Source organism: Vipera berus (assembly GCF_964194415.1).
Source record: "Vipera berus genome assembly, chromosome: 7".
Taxonomy (NCBI): Eukaryota; Metazoa; Chordata; class Lepidosauria; order Squamata; family Viperidae; genus Vipera; species Vipera berus.
In genome coordinates, this window is record NC_138209.1 from 8,153,642 (window position 1) to 8,180,089 (window position 26,448).

The 26,448-nt window shown below is 43.0% G+C and overlaps 1 protein-coding gene across 6 annotated transcripts in view; it reads left to right on the plus strand.

Moving 5' to 3' along the window:
* Positions 1-26,448, plus strand: part of SEPTIN11 (septin 11) — a 127,147-nt gene that overhangs the window by 46,592 nt on the left and 54,107 nt on the right. For all 6 annotated transcript variants that reach the window (XM_081332571.1, XM_081332574.1, XM_081332572.1 and 3 more), the window contains exons 2-3: positions 9,708-9,822; positions 21,728-21,923. In XM_081332571.1, the coding sequence (XP_081188697.1) occupies positions 9,708-9,822; positions 21,728-21,923 (311 nt within the window). The remainder of the gene's footprint in view (positions 1-9,707; positions 9,823-21,727; positions 21,924-26,448) is intronic.

Genomic DNA, 26,448 nt, shown 5'->3' on the forward strand with positions numbered 1-26,448 from the left:
TGAGGACTACCTGTCTATGAAAAGCACCCCTGTTAAAAAGGTATTTTTCCAGCCTAACTCGTTTTGGACTTCCTTCCTATCCAGAGTCCTGTTATTGTAATCAAGAGAGTTCCCCCCTTCTCCTTTGCCCTTGAAATATTTGGCTTCAATTTTCTTATTCCAAAAAGGGAAGGGAAATTCGGGAAGCGAACGGGCAGGCAGTCCAATTGCAGCTGGAAACATTAAACCCTTGGCTCCCTCCGGTTTTCCTCTGCTCATTAGGACTCAGGTTATTTTAGCTCTCAAACATGAAACCTGCAACGGTGGTGGAGTAGCAACTTGGCATTTCCTCTAGGGAGTTTTGGATATGACTGATTTATGTTCTTCTTTATCAGCTTAAGTGCAGCAATTCAGTGAAAGACAGGCCTGCAAAGGCAGAATAAAATCTGGTTTTGATTGGAGTTTGCCGTTGGAAGTTCTTCACACGAATACTTTGTCACGTTGCTGTTTGTTTGCGTGCCCTCCCTTTTCTCTCCCGTCTGTTCCTCCTTTTTTACGGGTTTTACAAGCCTTGCAGCAATGATTCCTAGCTTGTTTCTTTATTCCTGCTGCTGCTTTCCTCTAAAAAATAATAATAACAATAATAATAAAATTCAATTTTTCTTGCCGGTTAGGAATCTGAAATGAGGACCGTGATATACGGGAATCGCTTCTATTCCAAGTTAGTGGCTTGTTTAAAAGTCTTAAGGAAAATAACCTTTTATATCGCTGCTTGGCAGAAGTCCTGCTGTTACTGCTTCGAGTTTGAATAGACCTTCTAACCAAACAGCTTGCCTAGAAGATCAATGTTTTGGTCTCGCTGTAGAACGCAGAGTTGGATTATTGTGTTAAGGGGGAATATTTGTAAAAAGATAACACTGCCTCCAGAAAGTGCAAAATGGAGCAAAGAGCCATCTTTTCAAAGTGAAGGTTCAGGATGTACAATAGTAGTCTTTTTGGATTGCTTTCTTGTGCTTTCCACTTGCTTGTACAGATAGTCCTCAACTTACAACAGTAGTAGTAGTAGTAGTAGCAGTAGTAGTAGTACCAAAATACCAAAACAACTGGAGCACCACTTGAACACCATTGGCATTGACAAATTCACCATTAGTCAATTGCAAAAGGCGGCCTTACTAGGAACTCCTTCCATCCTGCGACAATATCTGTCATACCATCAAACATCCACATCTGCCTATCCCAGGTCCTTGGTAAGGACTCGATAGGTAGACAAAAATGCCAAATCCAGTCTGAACATCTGGCTGACTGTGCGATAATCAATAATAATAATAATAATAATAATAATAATAATAATAATAATAATAATAATAATAATAATAATAATAATACAAAAAGTTGGAAGGGACCTTGGAGGTCTTCTACTCCAACCCCCTGCTCAGGTAGGAAATCCTATACCATTTCAGACAAACTACCATTTTCAACAATGGAGGTTTTTAAGAAGAGACTGGCCAGCCATTTGTCTGAAATGGTATAGGGTTTCCTGCCTTAGCAGACGGTTGGACTAGATGACCTCCAAGGTCCCTTCCAACTACTACTACTACTACTACTACTACTACTACTACTTATTATTATTATTATTGTTGTTGTTACTATTGTTATCATTATCATTATTAAATGGTTGTCCAGTCTCTTTTTAAAAACCTCCAGTGTTGGAGTACCTACAACTTCTGAAGGCAAGTTGTTCCACTGGTTAATTGTTCTAACTGTCCAGGAAATTCCTCCTTAGTTCTAGGTTGCTTCTCTCTTCAATTAGTTTCCATCCGTTGCTTCTTGTCCTGCCTTCAGGCACTTATTTAGTTCATTTAGTGACCTTTCAACGGCACTGAAAAAAGTGACTTATGACCATTGTTCACACTTATGACCGTTGCAGCATCCCCATGGTCCCATGATTAAAATTCAGATGTTTGGTAAGTGGGTTCATGTTTATGACGGTTGCAGCGTCCCAGGGTGTGTGTGTGTGTGTGTGTGTGTGTGTGTGTGTGTGTGTGTGTAACGTGATCCGCTTTTGCGACCTTTTGACAAGCAGAGTCAATGGGAAGCCAGATTCACTTAACGACCGTGTGACTAACCTAACAACCGCAGCGATGCCCTTAATAACTGTGGCAAAAAAAGTCATAAAATGGGACAAACTCACTTAACAAATATTTCACTTAGAAACATAAATTTTGGGCTCAGTTGTGGTCGTAACCCGAGGACTATCTGTAACTGAGTGAAGTCGAATACGAACTTCTCCGTTTAAAAGTAAATTGTAATCTGTATGTTTGGATGCTACCCTGTCTTAAGCTCTCTTGCACAGACTGCTTTCTAAAAGTAAAAATAACTTTACTCACCTCAGACATATGCAGGTAGTCCTCGATGTATGACCACAAGTGAGCTCAAAACTTCCGTTGTTAAGCGAGACAGTTATTAAGTGAGTTTTGCCCCAGTTTACAACCTTTCTTGCCACAGTTGTTAAGTGAATCACTGCGGTTGTCAAGTTAGGAACACAATTGTTAAGTAAATCTAGCATCCCCTTTGATTTTGCTTGTCAGAAGGTCGCAAAGGGGGAATCACATGGTGACCCCAGACGCTGCAACCGCCATAAATATGAGTCAATTGCCAAGCGGCTGAACTTTGATCATCTGAGCATGGGGGGATTCCGCAACAGTTGTAAGTACAAAAAAACCCACGCAATCATAACTCACCTTTTTCAGTGCCCTTGTAACTTTGATCATTAAACAAGTGGTTGCAAGTGGAGGACCAGCACGAGTAGCGAAAAGAGCTGTATCAGTGACAGGAAGAGAAGCTTTTATCCTTTGTAGCATCCCTAGTACGTCTCCCGCCAGCTGCCGCTGGCGTGTTTTGTGTTCTCACGCGTGACTAAATGGTTGTAACAGTTATTCTTTTAAGCAGGGTGTCTTAAGAAGAAGAATGAGCTTTCAACTTCTGAGCATTCCTTGGCAAGGAAAAAGCTGCAGAGGAAGAGCCGATTCCTCGGAGGGGAGGGGAAGAACTTAAACGAAATCAAGAGCCTGCTTTGTTAAGAGTTACTTCTTGTGTTTGTTGGCTGGATAAAGTTTGCCTATGTGGCATCTTTTAAAATTAGTACAAGCTTGGAAAAGGAGCCAGGGAACGCACTGGAGATTGGCAAGTTTATAAACTGAGCAAAGAGGCTTTGGAGATAGAAAGAGGAGGATGCACCAAAGCTTGGAAATCATGTTTAAATCAGGGTTGTCCCAACCCTGGCCTCTTTAAGACCTATGCACTTCAGCTCCCAGAATTCCCTAGCCAGCCATGTTGGCTGGGGGGATTCTGGGATTTGAAGTGCACAAGTTTTAAAAGAGGCCAAGGTTGGACACCCCTGATTTAAATGCTCCTTTCTGTCTGTCTTCTTTAGCTGAGCAATTCCTTCTTGGGGTGTGTGTGTGTGTGTGTGTGTGTGTGTGTGTGTGTGTGTGTGTGAAAGGTAAAGGTTCCCCCGCACATGCGTGCTAGTCGTTTCCGACTCTAGGGGCCGGTGCTCATCTCCGTTTCAAAGCCGAAGAGCCAGCGCTTGTCCGGGGACGTCTCCGTGGTCATGTGGTCGGCATGACTAGACGCCAGAGGCGCACAGAACGCTGTTACCTTCCCACCGGAGTGGTCCCTATTTTTCTACTTGCATTTTTTACGTGCTTTCGAACTGCTAGGTTGGCACAAGCTGGGACGAGTAACAGGCGCTCACTCTGCTACGCAGCACTCGGGATTCGACCCGCCAAACTGCCGACCTTCTGATCGACAAGCTCAGCATCCTAACCCACTGAGCCACCGTGTCCCGTGTGTGTGTGTGTATACACACACACACACACACACATTTTTTTTTTGAGCGGGCGGTGTGTGTGTGTGTGTGGGAAACGGGGAGCTATCCTTCATTGACTTTTCTCTAGTTGGAAAATGCAGTTTCTTAAAAGTTAAAAAAAAAGTAATCTTGAGAATGTGATGGGTGGGTCCAGTATTTTCAGCCCATTTTGCAGGGAGAATTTCAAGAGCCAACATGGCTGTGTATTCTTCAAACGTGTCCAGATTGACCATAAAAGGAAAAATGATGCCATTGGAAATTGAGAGCTTGGCCCAAGTATATCCTCTGGGAACAACAGAAATAGGGTTGACGGTGTCATATGCCTTAGAGGCCAGGAATTTTTAAAGAAGAGATTGGACAACCATTTGTCTGAAATGGAATAGGGTTTTCCTGCTTGAGCACGGGGTTGGACTAGAAGACCTCCAAGGTCCCTTCCAACTCTTATTCTTCTATATTCTGTTCAGTATGGTTTTCTGCTTTCACATGACTCCTTGAACTTCCTGGCTGTGGCCTCCAAATCCTTAGTTGCATCAGAAATGCTTCAAAATCTGATAGGAATAAAAAGCTTTATAATTAATGTTCTTATCAGTTAATGCTTATGCCACTGTTTGAAGATTCCAAAAATCTTTTTTGACATATCCACAGTGAATACAATTTTACATCCCGGAGCAGAGGGTGAATATGTTCCTCTTGAGACTTTTTAAGAGCTTGGCGTTTAGGAACAGGATAGGAAGCTAACTCGAGTAAACCTTTAGAGATGAGCAGAACAAACCAGAATATGTTTCTGTAACTAGGACAGCCTCGCTCCTTTATTTTCAAGCTGCCAGTTGTATAACGAATGACTAATATAAACAGGAAAAGGGTTGTGAATGACTAGCTTTGTGGAGACTTACGTTGAAAGATGAATCTGAAGGATGTTTCTGGTCTGGTCTGAAGGTCAGGATAGGGGAAAAATGCACCTTATACCAGCATGTTAGAAATGACTTACACAGCCTAAAGCTATATGCAATCCTTAAGAAACTTGGAAGTAATAATTGGCAAGTGCTGCTTAGCACAGAGCGAAAATGGGAGGTAAAAATGGTTTCTCTACTATTAGAAATATGTTCATGTTTATTGCCTAGAAACCTAGAGTTTGTGGAAGAATTAATTTCGCCTCCTCCAGGGAGCACAATGGGTTAAAGATGCTGATTGTCACTGGAAAGCTGACGTCCCAGGTTCAAGTTCCGAGCGCTGTGCGATGGGGTGAGCTCCCATTCCTTGGCTCAGCAGCTGCCCACCTAGCAGTTCCAAAGTATGCAAATGCGGGTAGATAAAAATAGGTACCACTTTGGTGGGAAGGTAACGGCGTTCCATGCACTTCGGCAAATTACATGACAATGGAATTGTCTTCGGACAAAGCTAGGTCCCCTGACAAGGAACACTGCCTCCTACAGTTGGACACAACAGGACAGGGGAAACCTGTACTTTTACCTTTTACCTCCAGGGGGCCTCAAATAGCAGCTTACTTAAGACACAGTTGTAGCATTTCAGTGTATTGCCTCCTCGTTAATCCAGACCGGTATGCTTTATTTGATATTTATTCATTAAATTTATGGGCCAGTGCCACACATCTTCTCTAGAGATGACTCTGGGCAGCGTAGACACATTAAAACTACTACACATTAAAATAATGAAGCAAAAAATAACAACAGTAATAAATACTGTTAAAAGATGGGGGAGGAGGGGAAGATAGTCCTCGACTTACGACTACATTGGGGTCTAGCATTTCTGTGGCTAAACAAGCAGTTGTTAAGTCACTTAAGTGCCCAATTTTATGGCCTTCCTTTTGCCATGGGATTTAAGTGAATCTCTGCAGTTGTTAAGTGAAACACATGGTCATTAAGCAGATCTGGCTTCTCCCATTGCCTTTGCTTGTTGGAAGCCAGCTGGGATGGTGAAAATGGTGATCACATCAACCCAGGATGTTGAAATTATTGTAAACCCATGTCAGTTGCCAAGTGTCCGAATGTTGATCACATGATTGTAAGTATGTTGTAGGTTGTAAGTATGAGGACTAGTCGTGTCACTTTTTCAGTGCTGTTGTAACTTTAACAGATGCTAAAAAAAATGAGGATTATCTGTATAAATAGTAGTTGAACATGAATCTACTAAATCTACTACTACATGACTCCCAAAGGTTTCACCAAGTTTCTTTCTGCACATTTTATCTGGTTGCCAAGGAAATATTCATCAGGTCTCTTTTTCCTCCCCCTCTCATGTTATGTTCTTTCTGTTGCATTTTTTCCCTTCTCTTTACACTGTTCCACATATTTTGGGATAGGGAAGAAGGATCCTTTGGTTTCCTAGACCAGGGGGTAGGCAACCTTGGCTCTTTTACGACTCGTGGACTTCAACTCCCAGAATTCCTGAGCCAGCCATACTGAGGGGAAAGAGAGAGGTTTCCAAACTGAGCCATGCTGGCTTAGGAATTCTGGGAGTTGAAGTCCATGAGTCATAAAAGAGCCAAGGTTGCCTACCCCTGTCCTAGACTGACCACAATTGCATTCTCTCTTTAAAACCTCATTTATATTGGAAAAGTAAAGGTTTCCCCTGTCCAGTTGTTTCCGATTCTAGGGCATAGCGCTTATCTCTGTTTCTTGGCCAAGAGTCCCAGCGTTGTCTGAAGACAATTTCTCTGCTCATGTGGCCAGCATGGATATACACCATAGGCACATAGGACCCTGTAACCTTCCCACCAAAGTGGTACCTATTAAACCAGGGCTTTTCAACCAGTGGTACGGGTACCACCTGCGGTACATTGGCACCTGGCAGGTGGTACGCGACCATTCTAGAAAAGTGGTAGCGGGGGAGGGGAATTATCTGAACCGGTGGCAGCACCGCACAAGCCTGAGTGAGAGTTGGCTGGAGCTGCAGGGCTGTCAGGGCTCAGCGGAAGCGCCAGGATCAGCGCCAGGCTCCAGCTGGAGCTCAGCACTGATCCTGGCGCTTCTGCTGAGCCCAGAAGAAGCGCCGATCAGCTGGAATCTTGCAGCATCTCCAGGGTCTTGTGATTTACATTCAGAAGCTTGGCAACTGATTCATGTTTATGACGGTCACAGTGTCCCAGGGTCATGTGAAGTGACCAAAACCTGCTGCAACCACCCAGCAGAGGAGGGGGGGGGAATAAAAACCAAACACCTACCCCACCCCACCCCCTCTGCCAATCCTCAACAGAAATGCTAACAACAATGAAAACCTCGGACAGGAGGAAGAGCGCCGCCGGGCGGGCAGGCAGGTGTCTTGCTCGGCTGTGGCTTGGGGGGCTCTTTTTTCAGTGCCATTGTAACTTCAAACAGTCTCTAAGCGAACTGTTGTAAGTTGAGGACTACCTGTACTTGGTCACTTTTTTCCTTTTTTTTTTTTTTGGTCATCAAGTTTTTAACACCTTGCTAGGCGACTGGTGGTACTCGGATGTTGCCATATCCTAAAAGTGGTACAGTGGGTGAAAAGGTTGAAAAGCCCTCTATTAATCTACTCGCATTTGCGTGCTTTAGAAACAGTTCGAAAGCATTTCTATCGAAGTTCCCCTAAATAGGAGGAGAGATGGTGCAAACATCGGACCATCTGAAAGCGAACTTGGGTAATCAGAACAAGTTCGCAAGAATGATTATTTTGGCCTGTCAACTGAATGCTTTCTCCTTACGTTTTTTTAAAAAAAAAACTTAGAAAAGCATTGTAGCCTCTGAGACACGTTGTGGATTGGTATCTTTACCTACCAGCAGTTTTCAATCGTTTCCTTTAATGCAGGCCACTGCATCCTCAAAAGCCGTGGAGACCACCCTTATGAGCAAGTTATTTTAAAGTTTGTCCCTCTTGAGCAAGTTAGATAACAGTCCTTGCTCCATGTCCTAACCACACAATGATGCATAGAAAGCATTGGGCCATAATGATCCTGCACAAAGATCTCCTCTTAAAATTCAGAGGAAGTTGGGTTGTGAATGTTTGTGCGTCAGTGGCATTTCACATAATCATGTCATCTCCAGTTTACTTAGCGATCCCCTTCACAAACCTGACAGTGGCTCGTGGAGTACATATTGGAGGTGATAACGTAAAAAATTGGTTGCTTGATGCAGCAAATTACGAGTAGTCCTCGACCTATGGCCAAAATTGAGCCTAAAACATATAAGCGAGACTGTTATTTTGTGAATTTTGCTCTATTTTACAACCTTTCTTGCCACAGTTGCTAAGTGAACCACTACAGTTGTGAAGTTAGCAACACGGTTGTTAAGTGAATCTGGCTTCCCCATTGACTTTGCTTGTCAGAAGGTCACAAAAACGGGGATCACATGTCCCTGGGACACTGCAACCGTCATAAGTATGAGTCAGTTGCCAAGCATCCGAATTTTGATCACTTGACTGTGGAGATACTGCAAGCGGTCCTAAGTCACTTTTTTTCCAGTGCCGTTGTAACTGCAAAATATCACTAAACGAATTCTCATAAATTGAGGACTACCTGTAGATTAAGTTGCCAAGCACACATACCCACTGTGCTGTCCCTTTCAATGCAGTGCAGAAAAAAAGAAGCTGCAAACCAGAAAATTAAAGAGAAAAGAAGGTTAAAATCTAGTTCCCATCAATTTTATTTACCATGACTTTTATTTTTGCTAACAATACTTGGTCAGGCACTACTACACAAATTGCTTTCTGCTCTTAAAACTTCTTCTCTCCTTTTGAGTCCAGTCCAATCCCAAATTTTTTACTCTTCCTTTCTCAGATTGTTCACTCTTTCCTCATAGAGTTATCATGCTTACCATAGTTGCAACATTCTCCATGGTCATGTGATCAAAATGCAGGCTTTTGGGTATTGACTCATATTTATGACGGTTGCGGTGTCCCGGGGTCATGTGATCCCCTTTTGCCACCTTCTGACAAGCAAAGTCAATGGGGAGGCCAGATTCGCTTAATAAGCGTATTACTAACTTAACAACCGAAGTCATTCCCTTAACAACAGTGGTGAGAAACGTCATCAAATGGGACGCAACTCACTTAACAGATGTTTCACTTGGCTAATTTTGGGGTCAGTTATGGTCATAAACTGAGCAGTGCCCATAGCAGGGGTCTTCAAACTTGGCCCTTTTATGACTTGTGGACTTCAACTCCCAGAATTCCTCAGTCAGGGCTGGCTGAGGAATTCTGGGAGTTGAAGCCCACAAGTCATAAAAGGGCCAAGTTTGAAGACCCCGGGCCTATAGTATTATCAATATAAGTAATCAATAATGACTGAGATGGACAGCTATAGAAATTGGATGGATGGATGGATGGATGGATGGATGGATGGATGGATGGATGGATGGATGGATGAATGAATGAATGGTCTGCAGAATTCTAAGTGGTGATAAATAAGGATGATGATTTTCTGTGTATCTCTGCTGCCCTGTCTAGTGATGGTCCAAATTTTTGTAGATCAGATCTGGTAGTCCTCGTACGTGAATTTCCTCTGGGGTTAGGATTATTTTAATGGTGAAGACTCCATTAACACGAATTCCATTAACACGACTCCTTCCATGTCCATTTGTTTTCCAATTTCCACTTAAAACGAGTTTGTATAGCCAGCAAGGAAACACCTTTGGGAGTCACCCTGGAGAGTGTTTTCCAACCAGAATAACTAGGTAAATAGGCCAGTGGTCCAATTCTGTATTTGTATATTTAACAATATATGTGTAAGTTATTAAATACAGATGCAGGCCTATATTTGAAAAGCCAGGCTGTTCGTGTCCATCTCTATAGAGAATGCGCCCTGACCTTGTGCAAATAAACAAACAGTAAATGGAAATTAGTTCTTCGGAGGCCTTCAAAACCTTTCTCTTTTGACTTGCAGAATGACGACCTTCGAAATCTCGCCCTGTCAGGCCATGTCGGCTTTGATAGCCTCCCTGATCAGCTGGTGAACAAGTCAACCTCACAAGGTTTCTGCTTCAACATCCTTTGTGTTGGTAAGTCATACTCTTGAGACTCCACTGAAGCAATTTTCTGCGTTATTTCCAAATGCAGCAAGCTGCATTTGTGATACAGAATTCCTTCCTCTTAAAGATAACCATGTGTAAGGCAGGAAGCTTCAACAGGCATATATTAATGGGATCTGTGCCAACGCCTGTGTTCACAGGAAGGGCAAATGACATCATACCATACATATAGTGCCAATGACATCGTTATGGTGCAACACGACGCAAGTCCACAATTTGGCATCGTTTGCAAAATCATGGCCTTAACCAAACTCCTCAAATGATCCCGGGACAATGCAACCCGTCATAAATACAGGCCGCTTGCCAAACATCTACATTCTGATCACATGACCACGGGGACGCTGCAACCGTCGTAATTGTGAAAAATGGTCAAAAGTCACTTTTCCCAGTGCCATTGTAACTTTGAACAGTCACTGAATGAATGGTTGTAAGTTGAGAACTATCTGTGTTCATTGTGAGACTCCTGGACTTTTGAAACTTGGAATCCTATCGTTTTTCTTCTTTTTAATTTTTGACAAGCCTGAGTAGGTCGGTATCTTTCTGCACTCAACTTGAATTTGCTCTGCCTGGAGTTTTGTTTTTTTTTTTGCTGTTGACTGCTCTGACTTTTATCTCTGCTTAGTTTTTCACACTAGGTAAGTTTAAGATGAGTGGGATTTAACTTCCAGAATTCCTCAGCCAGCATGCAGGTTAATACTACTGCCATTATTAAAAAGACTTATATAGCTGCTTCTTTTTAAGAGACAGAATTCTGGACATCCACTGCTGGGGTACAAAACAAAAACACTCTAAAATGAAATAAAATAAAAGCAAAGCAATTGAAGCATAAAACCTAGCACCACAGGCAATTTCAGCCAATGCGGCACCCCTTTTCAGCACTTAGGGATTATTTCTAAGCATAAACCTTCAAACTTCTCTTGGGCAAATGTTATTAAGCCCTTTGATACAAGAATTCAAGTGAGTGAACTAATTTCAGTTTGCAAGTAGTATATTTATGTAGTATATTTATCTGTACGTTAGGGCAAAGACATTTCAGAACTGTTATTCCAGCTTTATGGTGCTCTGGAATGGGGGCCAAGACCTTTTCTGATAAGGAATCCACAGTAATGCATTATTTACGTAATGGTTTCCTGACTGCTTATCAGTCTGAGAAGCAACTTCTACAACCCAAATTATAATTGTAAAGCAGCATCTGGATCTGCTGTTTTTAAAAGCAGAGGGTGAAGTCCTGCATTTTTAATGTCTCCTTATTTCTAAGCTATCTTTTGTTTAGAAAGTTGGCACAGTACAGAGAACAGTCCTAGATAGATGTTTTCTTTGTGGCTATAATCCTCTACATGCAGAGAATTTTATTGCTGTTAAATGTGGGAAGCATTTAAAAAGTGTAATAATTCAGACTTTTTTTTTTCAGTTGAAAGAAAGGTTGTAAAATGGGGCAAAACTCACTTAACAACTATCTAGCTTAGCAATGAAAATTTTGGGCTCAATTTTGGTTGTTAAGGTGAGGACAACCTGTATTTTATATTTTTTTAACACTAAACGTTCAATTTTGGAGCAAGAAAATTACATTAAAGTGCACAATTTTTTGCAGGACAATATAGAAATAGCTAGTTCTGAGGAAATTGATGTTAGATTGCAACCTATTCCACGTGTGCTCGTTGAATCGTATTCCAAGCTTGTCGATCAGAAGGTCAGCAGTTTGGCGGGTCGAATCCGGAGTGCCGCGTAACAGAGTGAGCGCCTGTTACTCGTCCCGGCTTCTGCCAACCTAGCAGTTCAAAAGCACGTAAAAATGCAAGTAGAAAAATAGGGACCACAACGGTGGGAAGGTAACAGCGTTCTGTGCGCCTTTGGCGTCTAGTCATGCCGGCCACATGACCGCGGAGACGTCCTCGGACAAGCGCTGGCTCTTCGGCTTTGAAACGGAGATGAGCACCGGCCCCTAGAGTTGGAAACGACTAGCACGCATGTGCGGGGCAACCTTTACCTTTACCTTTAAGATTATATTTTTCTTTATAAGCATACCCTTGCGTTTGACTTTTGTAAGCTGACTGCTGCATTTGATGTTTCTCTTGAATGTTACCCATGGTTTCCTCCTGATTGCTCGTGCAAGTTTTTTTTTTCTTTTGAGATACTGAAGCAAATTGACTTTTTAAGAGTTGTGATCAAAGTCACTATGCCAAACAAAGAAGCTGTGAAAGATCCAAATCAAATGTCTCCAGAGATTTGAGTGTCTCTGGAATGCAAAAAAGTTGTTTCCTCCCCTCAATGTTAATATTCTTTCTTTCTTTCTTTCTTTCTTTCTTTCTTTCTTTCTTTCTTTCTTTCTTTCTTTCTTTCTTTCTTTCTTTCTTTCTTTCTTTCTTTCTTTATTTCTTCTTTCTTTCTCTCTCTCTCTCTCTCTCTCTCTCTCTCTCTCTCTTTCAAAGTTTAGTCTTCTAACTCCTTTGTGCGACTAATAAATGTCTTGAGACCTTGCATTCCTGAAAAACCATTTTTTGTGTGCACAAGAATGAAATTGTTGATCTCTGCCCTTTATTTGGCAGAGATGAGCTATTCCCATTTCTGTCCCTTTATCTGATATCTGATTTGTTTTTACAGTAAAACTTCGTTTATTTCTTTAGAAAGAGACAACATTGACTGAAGCCTTGTGCACTTTAAAACATTTAAGCCTGTGGAGATAGATTTCACTGTCAAATTCCTTTTTTTTCTCCAAATGCCTAGCAGAATTGGGCTTAGGGATATTTAAGGCACGCCAGGAAACTTCTGGATGTAATGATCTCTAAAGTCAAGCTGACAAAAATTACTTGCCTGTTTTCCTCTGTCATTCCTGATCCTCAGCCTCAATGCAATTTTTTCCCAGTTTCCAATATTTGGGGCTGGTTTCAGGGCAAAAAAAAAAGCCATAGGAATACATTGATTCACTTAACAACTGCACTATTCACATAACAACCATTGTGTTCACTTAATGAATACTGCAGAAGTGTCACAAACCTTGTATGATGTTTTTGCTGAAAATTGGGAGTTACTTTTTTTTTTTTTGGCAAAAGTGCCCCATTGCAAAAGCGTGCTTTAAAATTGCTTACTGGCTGAACATTGACTCAGCCTTCCATCCTTCTAAGGTCATTAAAATGAGGATTCAGATTATTGAGGACAATTTGCTGACGTTGTAAACCACCCAGAGAGTGTTCTAAAGCACTGTGTGGGATGATATATAAGCCTAAATGCTATTGCTATAATTGCAGCAAAAGAAGTCATAAAATCAAGTCGGTCACATGGGTGACTCACTTTATAACAGTCATGACTAAAACTGTAATCGGCAAGCTCCGTTATGTTCATAAGTTGAGAATATCTGTATCTCCTCCTTAAAAGGTCTCAGCAGCAGAAGAACAATGGCGTGGCATCTGGAAACTCTTTGGAATCTTGTCAATGTTTTTGTCTACAGTTTTATAATTAAGTTTGCCTTGTGTAGTTTCTCATCATAACAACCCCTCAAAGTGTCATGCAAATTGCAAGGCATATGCACGCAAAGCTGTGTCCTGAAAAACATGCTTCTTTTCTAGGATGTCCTAAAAAAACCCCTTATTTCTCATTTCTTATTTCTCATTTGATCAGAGAGGAGTTGAGAAAAAAAAAATTTAATTGCTTAAGGAGGCACTTGTCTGCTTCTTCTTCAAGAAGCCATACGTGAAAAGGTTCTTGAGAAAGTGGTGGGCCTACAGCTTCCGAAGAACCTAAAGGAAACAGATTATTTATAACTTTTCGCTCAGATTTCAGACCTGGATGTGGCACAGAGAAGGGACTAATTGTGTTTGTTGGTAGCCCGTGGAGGGACTTGAGATGGTGTGCTGAGATGGGGTTGTGGGAATGGGAGACATACAATGATTGTCCCCTTTGTTTCTCCAGAATCAGCTTCAGCCTGTGTTGATGAAGGATAGTGGTCTAACTTTCAACTCCTATTGTGTGAAATTCCTCAGGATTCAACCCAGCAAATAATTTGGGAGGTTTTATGCCTACCTCGATTATTTTGATTGTTCAGGGTTGTATGAAGTTGCTTCGTGTACAATGTGTGTTTTTTTTTGTTGTTGTTTGTTAGGGTTTTTCTCTTGCATGCTGCCCTGATCCACACACAGTTGGCCGGGCAGATAAACTGATTCATGACCCATGGGAGCTCAGGAAATGGGAAACAAGACAATACTCTTTGTATATTCTTATTTATCAGTTGTGGGAGGACATGTGCACTTATTGGGTCGTTGGGTTCTCTGGATTCTGGAATGGGCACGAGTGAAAATACTTTATTAGATTTTTTTTATCTTGCCATTATTATTTTATACGTAACTCCAGGCCACAGGCATATATAATACTCCTTCCGCCTCCTATTTTCCCCACACAATGTCCCTGTGAGGCAGGTTGGACTTAGAGAGAGTGACTGGCCCAAAGCCCCCAGTTAGCTTTCATGCCTAAGGCAGGACTAGAAGTCACAGTCTCCTGCTGATTGGCCCAAAGTTACCCAGCTCACTTTTATGCCTAAAGTGGGACTAGAAGTCACAATCTCCTGGTGATTGGCACAAAGTCACCCAGCCGGCTTTCATGCCTAAGGAAGGACTAGAAATCACAGTCTCCTGGTGATTGGCCCAAAGTTACCCAGCTCACTTTTATGCCTAAGGTGGGACTAGAAGTCACAGTCTCCTGGTGATTGGCACAAAGTCACCCAGCCGGCTTTCATGCCTATGGCGTAACTAGAACTCACCATCTCCGGGTGATTGTTTTAAAGTCACCCAGCTTACTTTCATGCTATGGCGGAACTAGAACTGACAGTATCCTGGTTTCTAAGCCAGCACCTTCACCACTAGACCAACGAAAGAGCCTTGGTGGAGCAGTGGGCTAATGCCTCCTTAAGTAACACCAGCTGCCTGGAATTAGTGCAGGTTCGCATCCCACCAGGCTCAAGGTTGACTCAGCCTTCCATCCTTCCGAGGTAGGTAAAATGAGGACCCAGATTGTTGGGGGCAATTAAGCTGACTTTGTAATAATGCCGCTTGGTGTGTGTGTGTGAAAGCCCTAATAAGCAGGCATATACATAGAATGAAGGCTACTGCTAAGCTTGTAAGCCGCCCTGAGTCTTCGGAGAAGGGCGGGATATAAATGGAATTAAAATAAAATAAATAAATAACTGACTTTCAGTTTGTGGTCAATTTCGAACTGCTCTGTGAGGGATTGGGAACATACATCCATAGTATGGGCAATTACTCAGGCTGCAGTTCAGAAATATCTGTCAACCTAAACATCTCCTGCCCATTTGAACTACTAGACTGATCAGTCTGAGGTCTAAACATAATTAGGTAAAAAAAATTGATGCATGTTCTAATGTGCTAGTTTGCATTTCCTAGGTCTACAGGCAAAATAAAACACATTTCTATGTGCTAATATTTGTATTTTTCTAAAGTTTTAAATTCAGGAGGTATATGGGTTAGGAAAATGTGCATATTTCAGAAATGTTTCATAGGAAAATTTCTTAGAAAATTGCCGATGGATATGGGATGATGACAGCCTTCAGGTTAGAACAAATGAAAAAGGCAAATGCAAATTTAACAGATTCTGCCATCTCTATTCCAACTTAAAACTCATTGAATATTTTATTTTATTAATTTATTTATTAATTTTATTTGTATACCGCCCTTCTCCCGAAGGACTCAGGGCGGTGAACAGGGCAGTACATGTTAAAAGACAAAATACAAAAATTAAAAGAGATTAAACAAAATGCCCACAACTCTTACAATAGGTTAAAACACATTAAAAGTAATAAAAACCCAACCCCATCCCATCAGGCCAGGCCAGCTTGTTCGAAGAGATACGTCTTTAGATTGCGCCGGAAAGAGCGCAGGTCGAGCGCCATCCGGAGCTCAACCGGAAGACGGTTCCATAAATCCGGTGCGCCCATGGTGGGGGACATACTGAGAACTACATTGTTAGCAAACATGAATAGAATTTTACTGCATTAAAATATAAAGTACTGTTCTCTTGTGCTGTTGGTGGATTTTCTAAAGGTATTTAGTTAGTTGTCACGGGAAGCCAAATTGTGGGTCAGAGGGAATAGGAAGGCTTTGTAAGGTCTGCTAAACCCGAAATATTAATTCCTTATTGAATAAAACAGGAGGCAGTTTAGCTTTATAAGAGAAAGCGATTTGCATGTTTGTTTGATCTCTGTTGCAGACCAAAACCGAAAGAGTATAAAAATAATATGGGACATATCCACAATCTGAATTCTACAGTTTTAAGAATGTTTTTTTAAAAATGTTTTCCCCATAAAAACCATAAGTTCAGGTGATTAAGAATGCATCCCCATTGCTCCTCAATTGATAGGATTGTTGTTGTTGGTTCTGTTTGATGAAAATAGCAGCTGATTTCCTTCTTCAAAAAAATGAGAATCTCCTTATGCAAAGTCAAGATGTATTTTGGAATGTCGGACCAACGTGCAAATTGCATTTACCTGTTCTATCATTCTACAGTCATGATTTTCTAAAAAATAAAATCTGTCATTTTAAACTATTTTTTTCTTAGTAGCTGAACATAGGTTTGGAATGGAAAGTGGGGGAGGAGAATGAAATTAAAGAGGTAACTGGAAATGGTTGAAGGAATAAATACAGGTAGTCCTTGAACTGTGATCACAATTGAGCCCAAAATTTCTGTTGCTAAGCAAAACAGTTGTTGAGTGAGTTTTGTTCCATTTTACGACCTTTCTTGCCACAGTGGTTAAGCGAATCAGTTTGTAAGTTAGTAACAGGATTGTTAAGTGAATCCGACTTCCCCGTTGACTTTGCTTGTCAGAAGGTCGCAAAAGGGGACCACGTGACGCCCCCTGGACGCTGCAATTGTCAACCTGCACCAGTTGCCAAGTGTCTGAATTTTGATCACGTGACCATGGGGATGCCACAGTGGTTAAGTGAATCAGTTTGCAAGTTAGTAACAGGGTTGTTAAGTGAATCCGGCTTCCCAATTGACTTTGCTTGTCAGAAGGTCGCAAAAGGGGACCACGTGACGCCCCCTGGACGCTGCAATTGTCAACCTGCACCAGTTGCCAAGTGTCCGAATTTTGATCACGTGACCATGGGGATGCTACAACGGTCGTAAGTGTGAAAAAGGATCAGAGGTCACTTTTTTAGTGCTATTGTAACTTTGAATGGTAACTAAATGAATAGTTATAAGTCGAGGACTACCCCACCTTAGGGACGCGGTGGCTCAGTGGGTTAGGACGCTGAGCTTGTCGATCAGAAGATCGGCAGTTTGGCGGGTCGAATCCCGAGTGCCGCGTAACAGAGTGAGCGTCTGTTACTCGTCCCAGCTTCTGCCAACCTAGCAGTTCGAAAGCACGTAAAAATGCAAGTCGAAAAATAGGGACCACTCCGGTGGGAAGGTAACAGCGTTCCGTGCGCCTTTGGCGTCTAGTCATGCCGGCCACATGACCACGGAGACGTCCTCGGACAAGCGCTGGCTCTTTGGCTTTGAAACGGAGATGAGCACCGGCCCCTAGAGTCGGAAACGATGAGCACGCATGTGCGGGGGAACCTTTACCTTTACCTTTTTACCCCACCTTTCCCCGAAAATAAGACCGGGTCTTTTTTTTTTTTTGCCTCCAAAAGAGACACCAGGTCTTATTTTCGGTGTGTGTGTGTGTGTGTGTGTGTGTTTTACTCCCCTCCTGCACCGACAGCCCTGCCCAGCCAGTCCACTTCTTCTGCAGCCAAAGGAGCAGCGTTATTCTGCAGCTGTATTCCAGCCTGCACTTCTCAGTCAGGCCTTTTCGGAAGGCCTAGGGCCAGGGGTAGGCAACCTTGGCTCTTTTTATGACTCGTGGACTTCAACTCCCAGAATTCCTGAGCCAGCCGTGCTGAGGGGAAAGGGAGAGGTTTCCATGCTTAGCCATGCTGGCTCAGGAATTCTGGGAGTTGAAGTCCACGAGTCATAAAGAGCCAAGGTTGCCTGCCCCTGGCCTAGGCCTAGGCCACTTTATGACTCGTGGACTTCAACTCCCAGAATTCCTGAGCCAGCTATGCTGAGGGGAAAGGGAGAGGTTTCCAAGCTGAGCTATGCTGGCTCCGGAATTCTGGGAGTTGAAGTCCATGAGTCATAAAGAGCCAAGGTTGCCTGCCCCTGGCCTAGGCTGCTTTATGACTCGTGGACTTCAACTCCCAGAATTCCTGAGCCAGCCGTGCTGAGGGGAAAGGGAGAGGTTTCCATGCTTAGCCATGCTGGCTCAGGAATTCTGGGAGTTGAAGTCCACGAGTCATAAAAGAGCCAAGGTTGCCTACCCCTTGCCTAGGCAGCTATGGACCGAGCTATTGGTTCTCGGCTGCAGTGGCCTTTCCAGAAATGCAGGCCTGACTGAGAAATGCAGGCCTGGCTGCAGAAGAGGCCTCAGAAGAAGAAGTGGGCTAGGACACAGGTCTGCAACCCGCGGCTCCGGAGCCGCATGCGGCTCTTTCAGCCGTCTCCTGCGGCTCCCAGTCCTCTGCCATGTGCAGTCCAAAAAACAACAACAGTGGGACTAAAAAAGTTCAACCAATCAATTCAAATATGCAGGGTAGGTGCATATCTCGCCTTGGCTCCACTCTTCAGTCAAGCCCTGTTCTGCGCATGCGCGCATGTACGCACATGTGCACACATTTTTTGCAGCTCCCAGTTTTTCCTTTTGTGAGGGAACTGGTTCCGAGTTCAGGTTGCTGACCCCTGGGCTAGGAGAAGCCTGGCTGCAAGGGAAGTGGGTACGTGGGGCAGATCCACCACCCCCCATGCCCCCACTTGATTTTTAAGTGTGTGCCTCGCCCCCAAACTAGGGCTTATTTTTGGGGTAGGGCTTATATTAGGCCCACCCCCAAAAATCAAGCTAGGGCTTATTTTCTGGGTAAGCCTTACTTTCGGGGAAACGGTACCTATGTCTTTCTTTGCTAGAGACAAAATGGAAAACTAGAAACTAGGATCTGTTCCTTCTAATTTGACCGTTTTATTTAATCCCATTGTGCACTAAATATTGATGACCCTTCATGAATAAGCAACAAAACTAATTCCTGCTCCCCAAGATGCATGCAAATTGTTACTTTTTCTCTTTTCTCATCTGGATTGGCACCTTATTGCAAGGAAATTGGGAATACTAACCCTTATCTTCCAATTGTACAATCTGGAGAAGTATTCTGAACCAAAGTACAAAACTACTGGGTTTTTTTTTAAATGCACTCTTAACATCACAAGTGTAAAAACTATCATTGTACTCTACAGTGACTTTCAATTTGAGTTAAATGTGTTTACATGGAAATGATCCAACAAGAAAACGTTTGCTTTCTAATCATGTGCTTTGCAACAAGAAATACAGTTAATTTAGATTAAATGTTTGTTCCTGTCAGATTTCTTGTCTGTTCCTTCCCAAAATTGTAGTTTTTGTCTCTTCTGTTATGCTTTCATGCTAGTAAAGAACAAATTTTGAGCAATTATGTTTGGCTGTAACTTCTGTCTGTAATTTAACTTGTTAGTCGAAATGCTATGCAGTGCCAAATATATTCACATACCGAAGGTAGTTCTCGACTTACAAACACAATTGGGACCAGAATGTTGGTTGCTAAGCAAGGTGGGCTGTTAAATGAATCACGTCCAATTTTTTACCCTTTTTTTTACACTGTTTTAAGTGGATTACAGCTATGTCTTATGATCATAATTGTGATTAGAATTTCCATTGTTAAGCAAGGTAGTTAAGTGGGTCACACCCTATTTTATTGCCTTTTCTGCCACGTTTTTAAAGAAATCACTGAAGTTAAGTGAATCAGGCAAACATTAAGTGATTTGAGCTTCCCTGTTGATTTTGCTAGTCAGAAGCCAACTGGAAAGGTCGCAAAAGGGTGATCACATGAAACTTGAGTTGCTGCAGCCCTTGTAAACGCATGCTGGGTGCCAAGCACCTGAATTTTGATCAAACGACCATAGGGATGCTGCTGTGGTCATAAGTGCTAGGATCGGTTATAAGTTGCTTTTTTCGGATCAGTTGTAAACTTTGGCCACTATAAGAATGGTTGTAAGTCAAGCACTACCTGTAGTGACGTTGTTAAGATGAACTACACAGCACTTACGTAAGTGAATCTGGCTTCCCCCATTGTCTTGCTTGTCAGAAGCCAACTGGGAAGTTTGCAGAAGGCGATCACATGACCCTGAGATGCTGCAACCATTGTAAAAACATGCCAAGCGTCCACATTTTGCTCACATGGCTGGGGGAACGCTGCAACAATCATAAGTGCGATGACCGGATGGAAATCACTTTTTTAAAGAGCCTTCTTAATTTCAAACAGTCATTAAACCTGTTTTCTATGTGAGGATTAAGTCTCCTTGATGTTGATCCGTGCTTAACAAATTAAATATTCACTTTGGAGGCAAACTAAGTGTCAAGGATCAAACTTTGGCAGCTATGTGCCTCTTCGTTTCAACTTGCCATTATAATAAGGGGGGGAGGTGTTGCTTTAGAAATGGTTACGATGAAGAAATGAAACCTCTACGATTCCACTGAAGACCGTGAGAGCCTGAAACCTTTCCAAGGACACTGCAGGAGATGTGGAGGAGAAGCAGACAGTTCCCATAACAAAGTGAAATTATTTACATGGACTACGTGAGAGAGTGGGGGCTGGGCCGGAGAAATTATTGTTTAATTCTATGAACTGGTGTCTGGGGATCTCAAAGTTAGTTTTGCTTTGACATTACCATTCTGTGTATTCAATAAAAAAAAAAGATTTTTCGGAACCGAAACGAACCTGGGCTTTTATTTGGATCCTCGAGCTGGATGATGACACTAGGTTTGCGCTGAGAATTAATTAACTGAATAAAGTATGTTAAATTAACATAGAAGACTGTAAACTTAAGTCCCTAAGCACTGTTTTCTCATATTTATTATTGATTTGTTGCACAGTCAGCCAGATTTTCAGACTGGTAATTCGGCATTTTTATCCACCCTGTTGAGTCTTAAAGACCTGGGATAGGCTGATGTTGATGTTTTATGCTGCTAGAGCAGACATGTCAAACACAAGGCCCGGGGCCCAGATCCAGCCCATGAAGTGGTTTCATGCGGCCCGTGAAGCCATCCTGGAAACAGTGAGGGAACGGCCCCCCACTGCCTTGGCCCTGGCCCAGAGACCCTCCTTCTGCCAGAGACCCTCAGATCTGTCCCACTCCTGCCCATGCCCCCATAGGCACCCTTGATGCGAACGATGTAGAGCTGGCCATGCCCACCCAGTAGGCCATACACACTTTAGCCATGCCCACCCAGTAGGCCATGCCCACCCAGGCCACACCCACCCGGCCCCCTGAGGGCAACCGCAATGCTGATGCGGCCCTCAATGAAATTGAGTCTGACACCCCTGTGCTAGAGGTTTCATTTTATCTTATTTATTAAATTTATTTGCCACCCATCTCATTTCAAAGTGACTTTGGATGGTATGCACCATAAAAGCATTTGTGACTTTAGTATTTAGCATTCTTGTTTATTTAATATCCGTGGTGGTGCAGTGATCAGAATGCAGTATTGCAGGCAAACTCTGCCCACTGGCAGCAGTTCGATTCTCATTGGTTCAAGGTTTAATAATTTAATAATTTAATTTGTATACCGCCCTTCTCCCGAAGGACTCAGGGCGGTGAGGTTGACTCGCCTTCCATCCTTCCGAGGTTGGTAAAATGGAGGACCCAGATTGTTGGGGGTCAATATACTGTAACCGCTTAGAGAGGGCGGTAAAAGAACTATAAAGTCAAAGTGCTATTGCTATTCTTAGAGAGAACATCCTGTTCTTTAGATGAAGCAGAAACATGGGGGTTGGGAATGTCCTAATTCAGATGTCTTTTTTTCCAGGGGAAACTGGCATTGGCAAATCAACCCTCATGGACACACTATTCAACACAAAGTTCGAAAGTGACCCCGCCACCCATAAGGAACCTGGTGTACGGTTGAAAGCAAGGAGTTACGAACTTCAGGAGAGCAATGTCCGCCTCAAGCTGACAATTGTCGATACGGTGGGATTTGGAGACCAGATCAATAAGGATGACAGGTAATGTGAAATTTGATGATGGCGATGGTGATGTTATCCATTCAGTCATGTCCAAATCTTGGTGATTCTGTGGGCCAGGTCTCTTCACATCTTCTGATCTTCCACCACTTCTTTGAGTTTTTCTATGCTCTGGCTGGTGATGATAACTTTATTGTCACTTTGAATGTACACCAATCGGCATACATCAAAATGAAATTTCGTTGCATACAGCTCTCAAAGGGTCACCACCTCCGATATATACTCCTTGTTTGGGGCCCGCTCAAATTTCACATTGTCCATTTTTGTCTCTAGGGAGTGAACGATGGCACACAGGACAGATGGAAATGGGGCTCAACTTTGATGATCTCGAGCTTTTATCTCAAAACTCTTCCCAGCATAATTGCTTTCTCCATTGAAGTTCTCCCCCCCGCACACACACACACATAACGTGTCGTGGCCAAAATAAGTGAGAGGCAGTTTTGTGATTTTGATGTAAAAATTTCCCCATGCAAAATATTCTGGAAATGGGAGAAGTTAGAGATCTTGATGGGGGGAAAAATATCCATTGATTGGTCTCTAATCTGCAGGCTACAGGAAACCCTTTCTTTCAAACAAGCAATTCTCCACCTAACAGAGATGGGAAAGAGAACCAGAGAATTTTCCTGGTTCTTTTGTTTAACTTTTGTTTGCTTTTCTTTCCGGCAGGGGTCTTCAAACTTGGCAACTTTAAGACTTGTGGACTTCAACTCCTAGAATTCCTCAGCCAGCTGGGAATTGAAGTCCACAAGTCTTAAAGTTGCCAAGTTTGAAGACCCCTGCTTTACAGTATCCCCATTGTAAACTGATTTAAAGAAGCCCTTTCCTCCATTATTATTATTATTTTTTTACTCTTGTGACTTTATTCTTTTTTATATATATTCATTCAGATACCTTAGGGGTCTTCAAACTCGGCCCTTTTATGACTCATGGACTTCAACTCCCAGAATTCTTCAGCCAAGCACATTGTCTGAGGAATTCTGGGAGTTGAAGTCCATGAGTCATAAAAGGGCCGAGTTTGTGCTTTCAGTCTATTTAACTGAATAGAAAAAGAAAAAAAAGACAGCATTTTTTCCCTCCTACCTGTATAAGTAGTCCTCAACTTACAACCACCATTGAGCCCAAAGCTTCTGTTGCTAAGTGAGTTGTTTGTTAAGTGAGTTTTGTTCCATTTTATGACTTTTCTTGCCACCGTTGTTAAGTGAATTGCTGCAGTTGTTAAGTTAATCAGATAGCTGTAAAGTGAATTGGGCTTTCCCCATTGATTTTGCTTGTCAGAAGGTCGAAAAGGGATCACATCACACACACACACACACACACACACACACACACACACACACACACCACACCACACACAAACCACACACACAAACCCCGGACACTGCAACCGTCATAAATGCGAGTCAGTCAGTTGCCAAGTGTTTGGATTTTGATCACGTGACCATGGGGATGCTACAATGGTTGTAAGATTGAGAAATGCTCGTGCCACTTTTTTTCATAACTTTTAATGGTCACTAAATGGACCGCTGTAAGTCAAGGACCGCCTGGTTTCTGGGAGGCCGTATTCAGAGATTCATCACGATAAGTAAGACAATTTGTCCACTGAATAATCTGGTAAAAAAAACACTGTCTCAGTTTCCAGGATTCATCAGTTTTTACACAATTTACTTGCAAAGTGACATTGCAAGTCATTTGGTGTGACATTGTTAGGAGAGCTGCTGTGATACTTTTAACGTTTCGGCTTTCCCTGGGGGGGGGAATTCTCACAGACAACTGTGCACTGAGGCTTCCTCTGCTTTCGCAGAGTGTTCAAAGACACAAATGCAGCTTTGTGTGGCTCCTGTAACGCTAAATCACAGTGCAGCCATGACCTTCCTTGCCGCAGTTATTAAGTGAATCACTGCAATTGTTAAGTTAACTCAAGGACTACCTGTAACTATTTTTTCCTAAAGGTCCACCTTGAAAGCAAGTAAAAGTGCCGTCTCTCAAACCTCGTTGACGTTTTTCAATTTCTTTATCTTGTTTATCTCTTTCTACTAAATTGGCCTCTTTTAAGAGTTCTCGAGTTTGGGGAAGTCCTTCATTTTGCTTTGGAGATCGATAACTGATAAAAAAAATGCTCTTTTCCATTCTCGGGGTTGAAAATTTTAATAAATGCATCAAACTTGGGACACCAAGGGAGAGTCCCTGGCTGCTGGAAGAAATCTTGGGAAACAGGGATAGGCAACCTTGGCTCTTTTATGACTTGTGGACTTCAACTCCCAGAATTCATGAGCCAGCATGGCTCAGCTTTGGAACTCTCCCTTTCCCCTCAGCGTGGCTGGCTCAGGAATTCTGGAAGTTGAAGTCCATGAGTCATAAAGCGGCCTAGGCCTAGGCCAGGGGTTGGCAACCTTGGCTCTTTTATGACTCGTGGACTTCAACTCCCAGAATTCATGAGCCAGCATGGCTCAGCTTGGGAGCTCTCCCTTTCCCCTCAGCGTGGCTGGCTCAGGAATTCTGGAAGTTGAAGTCCATGAGTCATAAAGCGGCCTATGCCTAGGCCAGGGGTTGGCAACCTTGGCTCTTTTATGACTCGTGGACTTCAACTCCCAGAATTCATGACCCAGCATAGCTCAGCTTGGGAACTCTCCCTTTCCCCTCAGCGTGGCTGGCTCAGGAATTCTGGAAGTTGAAGTCCATGAGTCATAAAGCGGCCTAGGCCAGGGGTTGGCAACCTTGGCTCTTTTATGACTCGTGGACTTCAACTCCCAGAATTCATGAGCCAGCATGGCTCAGCTTGGGAGCTCTCCCTTTCCCCTCAGCGTGGCTGGCTCAGGAATTCTGGAAGTTGAAGTCCATGAGTCATAAAGCGGCCTATGCCTAGGCCAGGGGTTGGCAACCTTGGCTCTTTTATGACTCGTGGACTTCAACTCCCAGAATTCATGAGCCAGCATGGCTCAGCTTGGGAACTCTCCCTTTCCCCTCAGCGTGGCTGGCTCAGGAATTCTGGAAGTTGAAGTCCATGAGTCATAAAGCGGCCTAGGCCAGGGGTTGGCAACCTTGGCTCTTTTATGACTCGTGGACTTCAACTCCCAGAATTCATGAGCCAGCATGGCTCAGCTTGGGAGCTCTCCCTTTCCCCTCAGCGTGGCTGGCTCAGGAATTCTGGAAGTTGAAGTCCATGAGTCATAAAGCGGCCTATGCCTAGGCCAGGGGTTGGCAACCTTGGCTCTTTTATGACTCGTGGACTTCAACTCCCAGAATTCATGAGCCAGCATGGCTCAGCTTGGGAACTCTCCCTTTCCCCTCAGCGTGGCTGGCTCAGGAATTCTGGAAGTTGAAGTCCATGAGTCATAAAGCGGCCTAGGCCTAGGCCAGGGGTTGACAACCTTGGCTCTTTTATGACTCGTGGACTTCAACTCCCAGAATTCCTGAGCCAGCCATGTTGAGGGGAAAGGGAGAGGTTTCTAAGCTGAGCCATGCTGGCTCAGGAATTCTGGGAGTTGAAGTCCACGAGTCATAAAAGAGCCAAGGTTACCTACCCCTGGTATAGAGGTTTTCATGCCCAGAGAAAGGACAGACAGACAGACAGAAAAAGAGAGAGAGAGAGATCAGTTGTTTAAAAGGGGAAATACCTTACCATTTATTGTCTACTTTGCATCTGATTTAATTGGCAGCAAGCTTTCCTTCATCTGTCAAGATCGTCTTTGTTAAAAAGGCACTCTCTGAAGGTGATAGAAACAGGCAAGCTGTTATCCCAATATGCCTTGTCACAATTGAAGCCTTGTTACGAATGATCGTTAGCCAAGTCTGGCAAACACAGTTAATCTCCTATCATAGTTGTTTTTCTTTTTTCTTTTTTTCTTTTTTTTTTAAAAAAGGGTGGTGGTGGTTCCAAACAGCTGCTAATCAGAGATGATGATTGAATGCTTTATAGAAAAACCTTCAGTTTTTCAAGAAGGTATATCAGCTAATTGTATTAATTCTAGAAGGCAATAAGGCTGCGTCTCTCTTTGGATGTGATACATATCGTGGTTTCCTATTTTTTGTGGGGGAGGGGTAGGTAGCAGGAAAGTTCATTACAGGTAGTCCTTGACTTACAACCAACACAATTAAGCCCCAAATTTTTCTTGCTAAGCGAGACAGTTCTTAAATGAAAATGCCCATTTTTCCTGCCAACATTGTTAACCGAATCGCTACAGTTGTTCAGTTAGACACACGGTTGTTAAGTGAAACTGGCTTCCCCCATTGTCAGAAGGCCGCAAAAGGGGATCAGTGACCCCAGAATGTTGCAACCATTGTAAATATGAATCATTTGCCAAGCGCTCGAATTTTGATCACGTGACCATGGGGATGCTGCAAGGGTCATAGGTGTGAAAAATGGTGATAAGTCACATTTTTCACTGGCGTTGTAACTCTGAACGGTCACAGAATGAATTGTCGTAAGTTGAGGCCTCCCTATCTAGAGAGAACAACATCTAAGACCTACCTACTGTAAGACACAGCCCTTACTCTGAACTTGACCACA